At 43.9% G+C, this 18000-nt stretch overlaps 1 protein-coding gene across 1 annotated transcript in view; it reads right to left on the reverse strand.

Moving 5' to 3' along the window:
* Positions 1–18000, reverse strand: part of plpp2b (phospholipid phosphatase 2b) — a 58963-nt gene that overhangs the window by 5190 nt on the left and 35773 nt on the right. Inside the window, exons 2-4 of the mRNA XM_084310145.1 lie at positions 7505–7656; positions 5660–5922; positions 2682–2739 (exon numbers count right to left, since the gene is read on the reverse strand). Of these exons, the coding sequence (XP_084166271.1) occupies positions 2682–2739; positions 5660–5922; positions 7505–7656 (473 nt within the window). The remainder of the gene's footprint in view (positions 1–2681; positions 2740–5659; positions 5923–7504; positions 7657–18000) is intronic.

Consider the following 18000-nt stretch of genomic DNA (forward strand, 5'->3'; position numbering starts at 1 on the left):
AGAGAGAGACAGAGAGGGATATAGAGAGAGAGAAAGAGAGAGATAGAGACATAGACAGAGAGAGATACGGAGAGAAAGAGAGAGAAAGATAGAGATAGAGACAGAGACAGAGAGAGATACAGAGAGCGAGAGCGATAGATAATAGTTTATTATTATTATTATAACATTATTAACACTGACAAAGTGGTGAGGTAACAGCAGTAACATTCCTGTTTCGCAAACACAGTGTGTCGTTCTCCATTTGCCTCAGAGTGCAGCATGCAGTGTTATCAGGCTCCAGGACAGATCTATCGCAGCGCGTACTTCAGAGAAAACAAGAGGGAGGAATGTATTTGGAAAGGCGACTACAATCCAACACCAAAAACGTCTGGTTTGCTTCACAAATGTAACAAGATGTTGTCGAGTACAGATGTAATTTATGCCGGCTAGAGACGATGGGCTGAAACCCTTTTTTACACCGGAGGGAAGCAGCTGCCAGAAAGCTATGAAACTGGCACAGACTCACACACGTCCCTGGGTTTCTACAGGGCCGCTGCTGTCGGAGGTGTGTAAGTTGGCACAGAGCCCTCGCCACACAACCTCTCCCACTCTCCGAACACCACAGGACACTTGTATGGCAGGACACTATTCACGCCTCAGCTCCATTTTGTTTAGTGCCAACATGGCTCATTCTGAATATGATTAAATACAAATCGCATGGCTAAACAGAGTCTGTATGCTACAGTGGGGTCCAGCGTGTGTACAGCTAGGCAGTTGAATGACTAATTGCTTTGCTTGGCCTCTCGAAGCTTGCCCTCTCGAAGCATGTCGTCTAGCACCGGCGTCTGGCCCAGACACAAGGCGAAGGTCATTGAACTGGATAGACCAGGAAACACGGCACAGGCCTCGCCTTTCATCGTCTCCAGGAAATCAGCGCACAGTCAGAGACCCACAGCTCATTTGTCTCACTGTCTTCATGAGAACTCTAATACATCCACAGCACAAACACACGCATTGAGCCCCTCTCTCGCCTCTCAACAAGTAGTCCTTTAGTTTCTGGTTCAAATACAGAAGCATGACATCAGATGATTCCATTCGGGGGGCCTCATCATAAGACTAATTCACACGTTCAAAATACCCCTAGAGTCTACGAGAGCAGGGGTGGAAGATGACCCACGGGCTGATTACACGGTTACAGAGCATGGTGTTATTCACAGTCAAAGATAAAAAGAATTTAATTGATATTCTCATTTGGTTCATTACAATTTACTCAAGCCTAGTAACAGACACAGTATTTCTGACACTGGGAATACATTCCCTGAGATCCATAGATGTCCCTAGAATCAGATACCAAGAACATGCAAATGGACCATATTAAAAAAAGTCTGTAAATGTGTATTCTACGTTCTTATGGAATGAATGAGATAAAAAAATAAAAAATTAAAATCCCCCCCCCCATTTTATTAATTTTGAGTTAATTTTCATAACGCGATAATTTGCTGTGTAATTAATTAATCTAATTAACGCGATAAACTGACAGCCCTACTTAGAATACATCAGGGAATACGTCATGGGAGGAAGAAGTGCTTGGTAGATGGAGTGCAGGTTTTCTGCATTGATTCTTATACTACTACCACCTATCTTGCTAATATGTTTATACTACTCTCTGCACTCAAATAACACTCAAACTCAATATTATTTGATGAACAATGCCCACAGTTTGCAGGTATGTCACTTTTGTAACCCTGGTGATATGCTGCTCTCACTGTCCATCTATCTACACTTGATAACCCTGGTGATATGTTAGGTTAGGTTAGGTTTACTTTATTTGATCAAGGGGGACAGCGTACATTAATAAAACATTTTACAGATGTAAATGCACCCAATTCTAGCCAAAAGGCTAATTTCCATTGGCAGGTACCCTGTCAGAAGGTACAGGCTAAAATCCTGTGTGAAAAAGGGTTAGCAATAAAAACAGAATAAAATCAAGATAAATAACATTCGAATAAAAACACAACAAAAGCACATATACATACGATAGGGATACAGGTCACAATACAGTCATGGACACAAGGACAGAGCACATTATGACATCATCACTGCCTATCTATCTACACTTGATAACCCTGGTGATATGCTGCTCTCACTGCCTATCTATCTACACTTGATAACCCTGGTGATATGCTGCTCTCACTGCCTATCTATCTACACTTGATAACCCTGGTGATATGCTGCTCTCACTGCCTATCTATCTACACTTAAAGGGCCATGTGGTAGGGTAGGTAGCATCTGCATTGTCAATACCTAGAGTGTGCTGGACAGGGCACAGGTCTGTTGAAGTGGGGAATGCTGTTTGGGGGCCGTTATGGGCCATGTAATACATTCATAATGAGTAGTTCCATAGTATAGACTAGATACGCATTTGCTTCCTTCTGCTCCTTCTCAAACTCATTTGTTTACCATTGAATGAAGAATGTAAGATCTCATTTAAAATTTGTTTCTTTAGTTTATAATTTTTATTGTGTTTTTTTATATGGTTGATTGTTCGAGATAAAATAAACTCAACTCAACTCAACTCAAGTAGTCCTTTAGTTATGATCCAAATACAGAAGCATGATTCCACCCGGGGACTCGTTGGCATAGAGCTGGAGGGACCTTGTTGTTGTTATTGTTGTTGCTGCAGGCTGGTGAGCTGTGCTTACCGCTAGGAACAGCATGCAGTACATCCCGAAGGAGGCGTGGCCGGAGTAGAAGGACAACCTGGAGAGCAGAGAGGACGTTGGTCAGGAGAAGGGACACTCAGACAGCCTGACAGCCATCTCAAAGAGCCATGCTTACTAGTGGTGTAACGATGCATCGATTAATCTAAATGCATCGATTCTAATGTGACGATTCAACTGCATCGATTTGAAAATGTTAGAATCGATTATAATCTAAATGGATTTTTTTTTGTAAAAATCTAATCCTGATGAAGACCGCTATGGTCGAAACATGTTGATTAGATTTTAAATGACTTAGCCACCTTTATTAAAGGCCTTTTAACCATCTTCCCTCTGGATTTTACATCTTTTTGAGTGCCTGGATCGACTCTCTTCTCTGAACTCTGGATTTTTTTTTGTATTTACATTTTTTTTAATGTTTTTTTTTTGTGTATTGTTTTTATTGACCTATAGTCTATTCATGCTGAGTGAATCAGTTCCCCCAGCCACATTTGTGTATTCAATTTTTTTGGGGAATTAACTGATAGAAAATTAATAGAAAATTAATCAAATCGAATCGCCGTCAAATGAAGAGATTTCATGATGCATTGAATCGTTGCCTGAATAATCGTAATCGAAATTAATCGTTGTGAGGTCGCATATATATATATATTTTTTTTTTATCTTATGTTGTGGGACTTGTACAGCACTTTGGTAAACTTTGTTGTTTTTAAATGTGCTCTATAAATAAAGTGGATTGGATTAATGAATTAAGTAGCCCCTTTCGTGACTGTGACGCAGCCAACAAGGTTTCACTCGGCTGTGTGATTTAATTCAAGGTGGATCGCTGTTGTCGTTTGAACAACTTCAGATTTCATGGGAACTACCAATCCCCCAAATCAAGAATGTTTAAGATGAATGAAGTAAGATTTTGATTATTTGAAATATGGCCTGTGTAGACTAAACTATGCACAGAATTATGTCAGTCTACAAGGTCCGGATTCTACATGGTCCGGCAATGTAGACCTTGTAGACTCCACTACAGACCAATTATCAGTGAATGTTCATGCATTTTTAAGAAGGGCTACTTCCACAAAAAAACTAAGAACTCACCAAAACATCTCAGTAGCACCTTATCTAAATGTTCTATTTCATATATGGAGATTCATATTTATTTATGTATTGCATGCATTTTATTTATTTTTTAATTTATCTTTTTCCCCCTCCATTTTTCCTCCGATTTTCTCCCATCCCAATGTTAGTCGTATGCCAATTCCCAATCCCCTTCCTGGTCGCTGCACACTTACCCCCCACAGTCAGATCATCTGGGAGAGTGGAGGCTACCACGTGCTTCCTCCGACACACGTCCAGCCAATCAACCGCTTCTTTTCACCTGGCAGCGCGGATCCTCCCTGAGAGGGCGTAGCGTGTGGAAGGATCACACTATCCCACTCAGGTCCTATCCGCGCTTAGCAGGCGCCCCGACCGAACTGTAGGAGTCGCTGTTTACAACGACCCGGACCCACCCCGCCAGCTTCTTCCACCCTCTAATACAGCCAATTGTATTAGTGTGAACGGCCAGCCAAGCTGGTGACAACGCCGGAGCTGTGAGCTGGATTCGAACAGGTGAATCCAGCTCACAGCTCCGGGGTTGGTGACGAACGCAATCTCCGCTACGCCACCTAACCGCCCCCTATTGCATGCATTTCTACATTTTATTTCCTATTTTGTTTATTCATCCCAGTATCTTTCTTTCTTATGTGTGGAATTCTACAAGGCATGTAGGTGTATATGTGTTTGAGGATGATATCCTTCAAACAGGCAATAGTGACACACACACACACACACACACAAAAATCGAAGTAAAAAATTATTAGAAAATTATTTTTTTGATTTTTGATTTAATTTTTTTTAAACTTCGATTTCTTTTAATGTTCGAAGCTTGTGCCATCGAATGAAGCTTCGAAGCTTCGAAGTATTTAAGACAGCCCTACCCGTAATGCTTACATTTATCACTCCTTGTCAACCCCCATTGTTTAATGTGGCAGAATCTGGATTTAAACACAGTGACATTTATTTATTTAATGATCCCTCTGACAAACAGAATGCAGAGGAAGCCACTGGTGCCGCCCCCTGGAGCAGGTAGGGGTTCAGTGTCACTCAAGGCCTCGGGCCACGGGAGATTTAACCCTTTCACTACCACACCACAGAAGGCCCTTCACTATCACACATCACAGACGGGGTGGCAGTGAAAGGGTTAACCTTCTGTATTGTCGCAGTGAAAGGGTTAACCATTTGGTAGAGCGGTAGTGAAAGGGTTAACAACATGTGACCTTCCAGATGATCTCTACGAGCACTAGGCCACCCTGCAGGTCACATCCAACAGTGGAGAGAGAGACCACATCTTTAATTCTACCCTCCTGACCCCAGCGGGGAGAGACCATGTCTTTAATTCTACCTGACCCCAGCGGAGAGAGAGACCACATCTTTAATTCTACCCTTCAGACCCTCCAGTGGAGAGAGAGACCACATCTTTAATTCTACCCTCCAGACCCCAGTGGAGAGAGAGACCACATCTTTAATTCTACCCTCCAGACCCCAGTGGAGAGAGAGACCACATCTTTAATTCTACCCTCCAGTGGAGAGAGACCACATCTTTAATTCTACCCTCCAGACCCTCCAGTGGAGAGAGACCACATCTTTAATTCTACCCTCCAGACCCTCCAGTGGAGAGAGACCACGTCTTTAATTCTACCCTTCAGACCCCAGCGGGGAGAGAGACCACATCTTTAATTCTACCCCCCTGACCCCAGTGGAGAGAGAGACCACATCTTTAATTCTACCCTCCTGACCCCAGTGGAGAGAGAGACCACATCTTTAATTCTACCCTCCTGACCCCAGCGGGGAGAGAGACCACATCTTTAATTCTACCCTCCTGACCCCAGTGGAGAGAGAGACCACATCTTGTTCCTGTCTCCTACCTGGCCTCAGTGACGGCAGCAGCATCGCCGGTACAGTTGATGTGCAGCATGTAGCCCTTGCAGACCTTCGGGGCGCAGACGGCCATGAAGTTAGGGCGAGGGCGGCCGATGGTGAACTTGGCCAGATCGGTCAGCGACTGGCTGACCGCACCGCCGAACAGGAAGGTGCCGAGCGCCTTGTAGAGCGCGGCCACGTACTGGTTGAAGGTGGAGTTGGAGTGGATCCTCTTGCTGTAGACCAGGAACGCCTCTCCAGAGGCCAGCTGAGGCAAGAGAGAAGGACGGGGGACGTTTTCTAGAATATTCTGAATGTTCCCCCACATCTCTTTTTTTTTTCTTTTTTTTTCGATTTTCTCCCATCCCAATGTTAGTCGTTATGCCAATTCCCAAACCCTCTCCTGGTCGTTGCGCACTCTACCCCCTACCGTCGGTCCGGGAGGGCAGAGACTATCACATGCTTCCTCCGACACATGTGTAGCCAGCCCACCACTTCTTTTCACCTGGCAGCGCGGACTCTCACTGGGGGAGTGTAACGCGTGGAAGGATCACACTACCTCTCCTAGATCCTTCCCTTGCTGTGCAGGCGCCCCGACCGAACTGTAGGAGTCACTGTTTTACAACGACCAGGACCCGCCCTCGCCGGGTTTCCCCACCCGCTAACACTGCCAATTGTGTTAGTATGGACGGCCGACCAAGCCGGAAGCACCACAGCTGGATTCGATCCCACTGTCTCTGTGGTGGTAGACAGACGCTTAGTCCGCCGCGCTACCCGGCCACCCCCCCACATCTCTCTTAATTTGCAACACTGGCTATGTGCATGACTGGGATGTAACAGTCATCATAGATAGGTCCTTCATCTGGAACACATCCCCATTTTAAAGGTCCTGAATCGTTGCATGTAATCAGACATCATCACAGACTGTCTGAGCTTGTCCCAGTCTGCCGTCCCCCGCACATTCACAACACTAGGAATAGGTATCTTATCTTTGGTAAGAGGAGAAAGCTCAAAATGTGCCTAAGTATAGCGTGCGGGGGCCCGCAGACCTGGAACGAGCTCGACGAGAGTCTGAAACCATCTCCACCTTAAAAATATCACTGAAAGAGAAATTGTATAGTAACTAAACTTGGGAATATTATTGTCTGTATTTATGTATGTATATGTAGTATGTATGTATGTATGTATATGTATGTATGTATGTATGTATGTATGTATGTATGTATGTATGTATGTATGTATGTATGTATGTATGTATGTATGTATGTATGTATGTATGTATGTATGTAAGTAGGTAGGTGTGTAAGCCTATGCATGTTCTATGTTGTCCATAATGGAGGCCTTTTGTAACAGCTTCTTGGGAAACCTGGCACTCACCATGATGATATGTATTATCGTGTGTGTGTGTGTGTGTGTGTGTGTGTGTGTGTGTGTGTGTGTGTGTGTGAATACATTCAAATTCAAATAATAAAGTGTAAATAGTGTTTTGTGCAATTTTCATCTTTTCAGTTGGTTGTAAGAATTGTTTTTGCTGCGCACCAATCAATAGATAGGTGTACAAAAGTTCCCTGTTTTCATTATCCTGAGATTGAGACGTTTTTTCACTCTATCACCTGCACACACACACACACACACGCACACGCACACACATGCACACGCACACACACACACGCACACGCACACACACACACACACACACACACACACACACACACACACACACACACACCGGACCTGCTGGAGTCCAGTAAAACCTCTCGACGTTGATAATGTAACAAAATATATTGAACTTACGGTGTAAACAAGCTGGGGCAGGGAATGCATAAAAGGAGCTACACAGGAACACTTACAATGATGAGCGTGCAGCAGGTGGTGATGCCGGCCAGCAGGCCCAGGGAGATGGTCTCTGGCTTCTGAGGGTACATGATGCTCTCGTCGTTGCAGTAGACCCCCCTCTGGTACGGCTTGGAGACCACGTGCATCACGACGAAGGGCAGCGCGGCTGCAGGACAACACAAGACGAACACGGTGACCTCGTTAGTCATCGCATCTCATCGGGAAAAATTAAGACATTTGATTGAGATGGATGATTGACGATGAGCATTGATTGTGATTGAGTACGCGGATAAGGGATTGGGTCACATTGTTGATACAAGTTAATGGACTTTAAAGTTTTTTCAGAGAACATTCTTTAAAATGGGGAAAAAATAAGCGTGTTTTCCTTTCTCCCAGAGGTTCCGACATGATGACATAATTTCCTAATCTGAGGAGTGAGATGTTTCTCTAAGGTTTACTTTGGTTAAATCGTTTTTCCTCCCAAGGACCTTGTTACTCAGAGGAACACAATGAAACGGCCTGGGAGCAGGGTTCCCACAGACGTTGAAAAATTAAATTCAAGGACGTTCATTCGTTCAAGTACTTTTCCAAGCATTATTTTTCATTTTAAATGCAGTTTTTTTTTATTATTAAAAAGATAAAAGATTAAAAAGAGATACAAAACTATATTTCTTGATTCAGAGAAATGTTATCATGGATGAACACAACTTTCAATGCGAATGGTTGATTTGAATTTCAATGACTTCTTAAGCACCTTGTTAAAAAAATCGCTGTTTTCGAGGAATTCCAGGCCTCCGCTTTTTTTTTTGGTAAAAAATCAAGCACTTTAAGCACTTCAAGGACCTTGTGTGAACCCTGTGGGAGGAGCTAAACAAGCAGAGAGCAAACACTCGGTAGTCAAATGTCCGTATAGGAGTCGCTCTGCGAATAATTCAAAACAAACTGAACTGGGATTTATACACATGTGCGCTGACACAGGTACATCACACACACACACACACACACACCTCCCCCCAGCTACACCTCTTTAGAGGGCTGAGTGATGTGGTCCTGTGCACAAACAAACCCAAATATAACCGCTCAAGGCTCCTGAGTGGATGGAAAATGTCCTTGACACACACACACACACACCTACACACGCACGCAAAACACACACACACACACACACACACACACACACACACACACTACACACACACAGGCTGTCTGATGTGTGATGAAAGACCCCAGATAGGCCACGAGGACGGCATTAAGTGATCGTAGTCACTAGTAGAGTTCCTGTTGATGATGAGAAGCCTCTACAGATTCTGTCCTGTGTGGGGGCTCTCTGGAACAGACACAATGTGTGAGAAAGATCTCATTTCCACCACTGCTGCTAAACACAGGGCTGTTTTCCTTCTTCCTCCTTCCTGTGGGTAAAACCAGGAGCGGACCCGTGACCCGGGCCGATGTGTGTGAACTCCTCAAAGCCACTGCTGCTGCTGCTGGCCCACACATGGCAGACAGACAGGATGGAAATGCCTCACTAGCCGCATACTAAATGCAAGAAAAACACGCCACACACTTGAAAAGTGCAGTCTTGAAAGTATACATTTCTGTGTAAATGAATGGCAGGGCGGACCGTCTCATTGAAAAAAAGAGAAGGGAAAGGAAAAAGGTCTGTTCCTGACATGTTTCCAGGAGAACTTCCAGACAGACTGACAGATGGGAGGCCAAGAGTCCACTGGCATATATATATATATATATATATATATATATATATATATATATATATATATATATATATATATTTACTGAATATATACCGAGACTAAATGAAAATATACTGTAGGCTACCTGCTGGATCAGAATTCAGTTAAGGTATAGCTCTGGGACACCACCTCTCTCTCTCCACCCAGAGTCGGCTAAGAGACTACCGTCTATTGTGGGGCCCTTTCCCCAAGTTTCAAACAAACAACTTATTTCAAAACATGAAACCAGTGACCACACATTACCACTAATACACCTACACATGGTGAATGTAGGAGGCTGGAAATAAAAGATGTTTTTGAGGAAAATGGGCCCTTGGTATATTCTGGGTCTGATACAGAGGTTTCTCCTTGACCATCACCACACGCACAGTGTCTGACATAGCTAGCATGTTGCCATGTTGACATGAGATAGTATTGTTTAGTGACATGCCAACTGAGCATGATGTGTCCCTTTTCAGACACCGTACAGACAAAGAGCCCTATTGGCTCAGCGGAGGAGCCCAAGGACAAGCGGAAAACAGAAGCGTTGTGTTGCAGAGAGAGTAAACAATGGTGTTCTACAGAATAGAGACAGAGCATTGTGCAATGGCTCCTGGTAACTTAACCTTGGAGGAGCTGAATTTCAGACAAACAAGGAAGACAAAACCACAACTGGAGATAACAGTGGACTTTCACCCAATTCTTCATTCATTAAAAAAAGATTATATATATATATATAAAAATACTTGACAAGGTGTGCTCCACCCCCCCACCCCCGACCCCCCCCTGGGCTCAAACAGTATTATATATATTAGTGCTGTCAGGCGATACATTTTTTTAATCTAATTAATTACAGGATTTGTAATTAATTAATCTAATTAATCGCATTTTAATCGCATAACCATTTTATGCCTAATATTCTATATTCTATAATCATATTTCAAATAGCATGTGCCCGGATGGCAGAATTCAGTCCTGTATCTACAAAACCTTCTGTTTAATCATCTTCCATCTATTAATTTGCTTAGATTTTTCAGGTCTGGTCAATTTGAGCATAGTGTTATTCACAGTCAAAGATAAAAAAATTTTTTATTGATATTCTCATTTGGTTCATTACAATTTACTCAAGCCTAGTAACAGACACAGTATTTCTGACACTGGGAATACATTCCCTAGAATCAGATACCAAGAACATGCAAATGGACCATGTAAAAAGAAAGTCTGTAAATGTGTATTCTACGTTCTTATGGAATGAATGAGATAAAAAAAGAATGTTATTAACCAAAAAATAGATTTTTTTTTGTAATACTTTTTTAGTTAATTTTCATAACGCGATAATCTGCTGTGTAATTAATTAATCTAATTAACGCAATAAACTGACAGCCCTAATATATATACATTTCAGCTTGTGTTGAGAGGGAGGTGGAGCCACGGCGCGCTTCTCCACTTATTTTGGTAACTAGAAGATGACAGAATTTGGCAGCATTTGGTCGAGAATCAGAAACATCATATGATGAGTAATCCTGTTTAATAGTAATAATAATAATAATAATAATACATTTTATTTGGGGGGCGCCTTTCAAGACACCCACGGTCACTTTACAGGACATGAAAACAACGCAAGACTTAAAATGAAGAATAGTGGTGTTGGCAGGTCAAAGTTCAAAACAAAACAAATAAGAAGTATAAAACAGTGAAGTTAAAAAACAAAACAAACAAACAAGGGGGTATAGAACAGTGACATGCAGGTTATAGTAAATATGCCAGTCTAAACACATGGGTTTTTAGTTGATATGTTGATATCGAGTCAGATTGTCAGACATGTAGGGGCAGGGAGTTCCAGAGTCTGGGAGCCGAGCAGCTGAAAGCTTGAGCACCCATGGTGCTGAGGTCTGAGCTGGGGATGGAGAGGAGTCCAGTAGAGGATGAGTGGAGGGTACACCCATGGTGCTGAGGTCTGAGCTGGGGATGGAGAGGAGTCCAGTAGAGGATGAGTGGAGGGTACACCCATGGTGCTGAGGTCTGAGCTGGGGATGGAGAGGAGTCCAGTAGAGGATGAGCGGAGGGTACACCCATGGTGCTGAGGTCTGAGCTGGGGATGGAGAGGAGTCCAGTAGAGGATGAGTGGAGGGTACACCCATGGTGCTGAGGTCTGAGCTGGGGATGGAGAGGAGTCCAGTAGAGGATGAGTAGAGGGTACACCCATGGTGCTGAGGTCTGAGCTGGGGATGGAGAGGAGTCCAGTAGAGGATGAGTGGAGGGTACACCCATGGTGCTGAGGTCTGAGCTGGGGATGGAGAGGAGTCCAGTAGAGGATGAGCGGAGGGTACACCCATGGTGCTGAGGTCTGAGCTGGGGATGGAGAGGAGTCCAGTAGAGGATGAGTGGAGGGTACACCCATGGTGCTGAGGTCTGAGCTGGGGATGGAGAGGAGTCCAGTAGTAGAGGATGAGCGGAGGGTACACCCATGGTGCTGAGGTCTGAGCTGGGGATGGAGAGGAGTCCAGTAGAGGATGAGTGGAGGGTACACCCATGGTGCTAAGGTCTGAGCTGGGGATGGAGAGGAGTCCAGTAGAGGATGAGTGGATGGGGGGGGGGTGTACTCCTGGAGGTCAGTGATGTAGATGGGGGCTAGATTGTGGAGGGCTTTGAAGGTGAGTAGAAGGTGAGTAGAATCGATCCGGCAGTGCACAGGGAGCCAGTGTAGTTGAATGAGGACGGGGGTGATGTGGGTGGATGAGTTGGTGCGGGTGATGATCCTGGCAGCAGAGTTCTGGATGATTTGGAGTCTGTTGAGGAGTTTGGTGGGAAGGCCATGCAGTGAGGAGCGTTGCAGTAGTCGATCCGGGATGTGAACGAATGAGTGGACCAGGGTTTCAGTGCTAGATTGGGACAGGGGTGGGCGGAGTCTGGAGATGTTACGGAGGTGGAAGAAAGCAGTCCGGGTGATGTTTTTAATCCTTTCACTACCACACTACAGAGAAGGTTAACCTTTCACTACCACACTACAGAGAAGGTTAACCTTTCACTACCACACTACAGAGAAGGTTAACCTTTCACTACCACACTACAGAGAATGTTAACCTTTCACTACCACACTACAGAGAAGGTTAACCTTTCACTACCACACTACAGAGAAGGTTAACCTTTCACTACCACACTACAAGTTTCAAGTTTCTTTAATAGTTGTCATACAGAAGTACAGAATACTTTCATACAAAATGCTTCTTACTGTTACGCTCCAGAGACTGTGCTAGACAAGATAGTATCAAATAACATAGTATAGCATGTAATTTAGAAGTAGAAAATGAGGTCACAGTGTTCAGTATAGACATATGTACAATGTTCGATGCAGAATAGACGTAACTGAGTTACCATATAATATACAATACTATGCAGTGTACTAATGTACAATACTATATAGTGCAAGCAGAAATTGGATGAGGTACAATTTAGGTACAATTTACAGTAAGGTGTACGAGTTGTAGTGCAATCCTTCATCAATAAATATAAAGTGTGGGGAGTGGGTGCTACAGTGTGTTTGTTTAAAGTGAGTGTGTGCTATAAAGTGTGTGGAGTGGGTGCTACAGTGTGTTTGTTTAAAGTGAGTGTGTGCGTGTGGATGTGTGTGCTATGTGCGTTTGATGGTTGTTGTTGTGTAGTGTTCATTGTTCGTTTAGCAGCCTGATGGCCTGGGGATAGAAGCTTCTTCTGAGTCTTTCTGTGCTCGCCTTGAGACTCCGGTATCTCTTGCCTGACCGCAGCAGTTCAAAGAGGCAGTTGTTCGGGTGACTGGAGTCTTTAATGATTCTCTTAGCCTTGCCCCTGCACCGCTTGTTGTAAATGTTCTGGAGGGTGGGGAGCCCCCCTCCAATTGTGCATTCGGCTGAACGTGTCACTCTTTGTAGTCTGCTTCGGTCTTGTGCAGTGCTATTCCCAAACCAGGAGGTGATGTTGCCAGTCAGGATGCTCTCTATTGTACATGAGTAGAAGTTCTTAAGGATCTTCTGACTGACTTGGAACTTCCTTAGGCGCCTGAGGAAGTAGAGGCGTTGTCGTGCCTTCTTCACAACATGTCACCATGTCAAGTCCTCGGATATGTAGGCTCCGAGGTACTTAAAGCTGTTGACTCTCTCAACCTTCTCAACAGAGAAGGTTAACCTTTCACTACCACACTACAGAGAAGGTTAACCTTTCACTACCACACTACCTGACTGTTAACCGTCTGTAGTGTGGTAGTGAAAGGGTGTCTTCGGTTCAAATAACAAACTCAGCAAGACCGACGGCTTCTCAGTTACAGTGGGTGACAATATTGTCACAAGGAAAGACGAAATTACCTACCTGGGTTCCATCCTAGAGGCAAATCTTTCCTGTGACAAAATGGCATCCAATGTAATAAAAAAAGTCAACCAACGAACTAGATTCTTGTACCGGATCTCCTCTCTGGTAAACAAGAATACCCTGAGGACTCTGGCAGGAGCACTCATTCAAGGGTACTATGACTATGCGTGCACCTCATGGTACCAAAGCACCTCAAAGGCGCTTAAAACAAAATTACAAACATCACAAAACAAACTGGTCAGACTACTACTTGACCTGAACCCCAGAACCCACCTCACCCCTGCCCACTTTGCCAACCTAGGATGGCTTAGAGTAGACGACAGAGTACAGCAACTTGCAATGGGCCTGGTCTACAAGATACACTATACGACCGGGGTGCCCATGTACATGTCAAAATACTTCCCAAAGGTCAGTGAATACCACAACCACTACACCAGAGGAAGCTCAACAAATCATGTTAAACCCAGATTCGGCTCAAACAAGGGACTAAACACGTTTCGCAATTATGCCACAACAATGTGGAACGCCCTACCCAAAGCTGTAAAGGAATGTGAATCCCTGCCCACATTCAAAACCGCCCTTAAAGAGCACCTACGGGAGGCTGCAATTCGAAACTGGCCACCGTAAATGCCCAAAACCCCCACCACCTCCTAATAGACAGTCTCCTCCCCACCGCATGTATATATTCCCTCCCCGCCGTATGTATATTCCCCTCCCACCCACCCACCCCCTCCTAATGTACAGTCCCCTCCCCATCATATGTATATACTCTGTCAGGATCTAGGGGTAACAGTACTGTATATTTGAATACCGCCTATGTCACAAATGTATCAGTACTAAATACCTATATGTCCCTATGCCATAAATGTCATGTATGTTATGTATGTCATAAATGTCTATATGAATTGAAAATGGGGGACCCTGATGGAAACAAGACAAACGTCTTTCTCAGGTCTGCATCCCCTTAACAATTGTATGTATTGAGCCGTACTGTATTGTACCCATTCTGCAATCTGTTAAATAAAGTTTTCATTCATTCATTCATTCATTAACATTATGTAGTGTGGTTGTGAAAGGGTTAACCATTTGTCGTGTGGCAGTGAAAGGGTTAACCTTCTGTATTGTCGCAGTGACAGGGTTACCCATTTGGTAGTGTGGTAGTGAAAGGGTTCATGTGTAATCAATATCAATCAAAAATAATCGTGCTTATGATTTTTGTCATAATCGAGCAGCCCCTACCCCAGATCACATTGACCTAATCATCATCATCATCATCATCATCCACCCATCTCTCCCTCCCTCCCTCCCTCCCTCCCTCCCTCCCTCCCTCCCTCCCTCCCTCCCTCCCTCCCTCCCTCCCTCCCTCCCTCCCAGTCACGGCCCCAGCCGCCCAAGTAGCAGCTGGACGCTACCTGTTCCTTCCCAGTAGCTTCCTACGATATTAACCAACCCCCCCATGGGGTCTGCGGGGACCCTGTTCAGACAGAAGCAGCATCCTCAGAGAATAAAGGCTCAATCCACTCATTTCCTTCCCAGCGCCACCAGCATCCTGTGTGGGCCCACGGCCACAAGACGACGTAGGGCTCTCCATCTCGGTTGACTTCCTATCTGGGGTGGGGAAGGGGGTGGGGGGGGGGGGGGGGGTGGGGCACACAGACACAGAGTGCGACTGATGTGGCTTTTGGATGGCAGCCCCTGCATCTGTTTCCTGCCTCCAGCTGGAAAAGACACAGTCACAGTAGAATAGTAAGTAACAGCTGTCGCAGGCTGTTCCTCTTCCTGCTTCCTCTTCCCGCTCCTCTTCCTGCTTCCTCTTCCTGCTTCCTCGTCCCGCTCGTCCCTATCGACACCTACATGTAGCTGCTGGACCAAAAGCTGCTGGACCAAAATCCCATAGAAGATGAGGAGAGACGTCTTTGATTCTGTGTTGTTGTGACTTTTGTATTACTGAAACTCCAGGGCCCAGGGCCCATAATAATCACAAAAGCTTCCCTGAGAGTAGGACTGCCAATCTGGGGTCAGTAACCAGGGCACGCTCGTCTTCATGACCTCATTCAAACAAACAAACAAACAAACAAACAGACTCTAGATCTGTTGTGTCACTTTGTGAACATGAACTCACAGCATTCCAAAGATCTCATATTTTACTAATGAAGTCAATTTGGTTCAGGAATGTCAGTTGTTTTGTTTCAAGAGACATCCGAGTTCAGTGTGATGTTCAAGGGAAGCTACAAACTCCAGAACATAACCAGCGGTCTATTAAGAAGATGTCTCTTGAAAAGAGTTATTTCCACCGCATTTTAGATCTTCAATATGGGCCTCGACTGAAATGTGCACAACCTCAGATCCTCTGTAACATATTTGAAAGCATAATATTATAGTATTATGTTTACACACGGCTGGATATTTGAAATGAAATGGCTTCTGTGTGAACCGTCGTCATTAAGGGACAGGATGCCATGGAAGCTGTTTCCACGACAAACAACATCACGTCAGTAAATGCAAACTGTCACTGGGCTGGAATGTTCGGGTTCAGAAAAACATTGGAAACAGAAAGGACACGCGAGCAAAAAATGCAAAGAGAAAATCCCAAGCGAATTCTTGCATTAAATTGCTACTCAAGCTTGTGTCCGGTTTGTGTCGCATACATGATTAAACGGCACATATACAGTATACAGCAAGTGTTGAGTGTGTGAGCTTTGGTCTGGATAAAATCAAGGAAATGTTTATTTAGTTTAATACTGCTTGGCGAGAGCCAGTTTAAAAAGGGCAGGGGTTTGTAATTAAGAGTCACACGGTTTAGTCTTTCGAACCTCTATGAACACTTGCCAGCACAGCTCATTAATCACTGTGGAGAGAGATTAAATGGAAAAGGACAGCGTGAGTGGCTAATGAAATGTATCACTGTTTTAAGCAAACAACCTCATGCAGGGGGACATGGTGTTTGTGATAAAAAAAATTATTAAATATATTTTTTTCACATGAAACAAGAGTCAATACAACACAATACAATAATAATACATAAAAACACATCACAGGACAGTAACTTATTACAATAATGACAAGACAATAATAGAGATACAATTGAAATAATAAAATAATAAAAACAGAATATAAAAATAAAATTATATTGCAACAGACGTTACAAAATACATTCCTTCTTACTGCCCAGCTCCACTACAGCCATCAGGAGAACGCTTCCTTTCAAAGCAATTAACGCTGCTCCACACTACAGCCTGCACTGCGGCGCATCCAAACTCAAGAATCAGAGGTTCAATTCTCGACGGCTGAGAACGGCACGTTCATCATCATTAATTACATTGAGATAGAGAGAATTAATGTTGACATGATTGTTTTATGGTGTATTGACTCGATACATCTATTTAATACATTTCAAATCCACATAGGTCACGATGTTCCGTTGAAAAAGGCCAGTAAATCTTTTCAAAGTGACAAATACTCCACAAAAAGAATATACTGTAATTGTAACTTTACCATCTGGGTGTAGGCCCCTCCCCCCACTCCCCACATAACGTAATGAGTTAAACACCCCCACTAGTCTTAAAATAACAAAAACAGTAAAGTGAACCGAACGTTTCTACAGCACATATGATGTAGACATCCCCCAGGTGTACAAAAACAATTATAATATATATATAGAGCACAGGAGTGCTCCACATATATACACCATAAGACATAATCAAACTACTAATTTATTAATATGGTAATTCGTTACGTGTTGCGTGTCTCCAGTGGAGCGCTGTCGAGACACTGCTTGGCAAAGCAATGATTGTTATCAACCGAAGGGCCGTCCACTATTAACCAACTAAAACATGTTAGCCATTGCAGCTTACATATCAAAAACACTAGGCTAACGGGCGAGCTCAACAGCTTAGCCCAACATAGCCAGCTAGCTTAATGCAATAGTTTCCTGGCCACACGCACGTGGTTCACCTAGCTCAATCGAACAGTCCGATGGTCACAAATGGAGGAACTCAGTTGACTTGGTTTGGCTTCAATATAGTGTCTGTTATCCTTCAACTATGAACCATTGTAATTGAAATATAGTTGGCTTGTAGCCTGCATATCAAAATCGCTAGGCTATAACCCGCTAGCTTAAAAGATGGACCTGGGACTAACATAACCAGGCTAGCTTAATGCAATACAGTTAGCTAGCACACGCAGGTGGTTCACCTAGCTTAATTGAACAGTCTGATGGTCATAACAAGAAGGAACTCAGTTGACTTAGCTTAGCTTCAATAAAGTGTCTGTTATCCATCAACTTTGAGCCATCGTAAATTGAAATATAGTTGTCTTGGGACCACTCAACATGAGCTTGTTACTTAGCCATATTAGTGCGGTGGGCTTTGTCACGTTCCGGAGGGCCAGCCAACAGTTTTTTTACCCAGGATTTCTTGCAGCATATCAGGAAAAAAGCT

Source organism: Notolepis coatsorum, assembly GCF_963971535.1.
Source record: "Notolepis coatsorum genome assembly, chromosome: 3".
NCBI lineage: Eukaryota > Metazoa > Chordata > Actinopteri > Aulopiformes > Paralepididae > Notolepis > Notolepis coatsorum.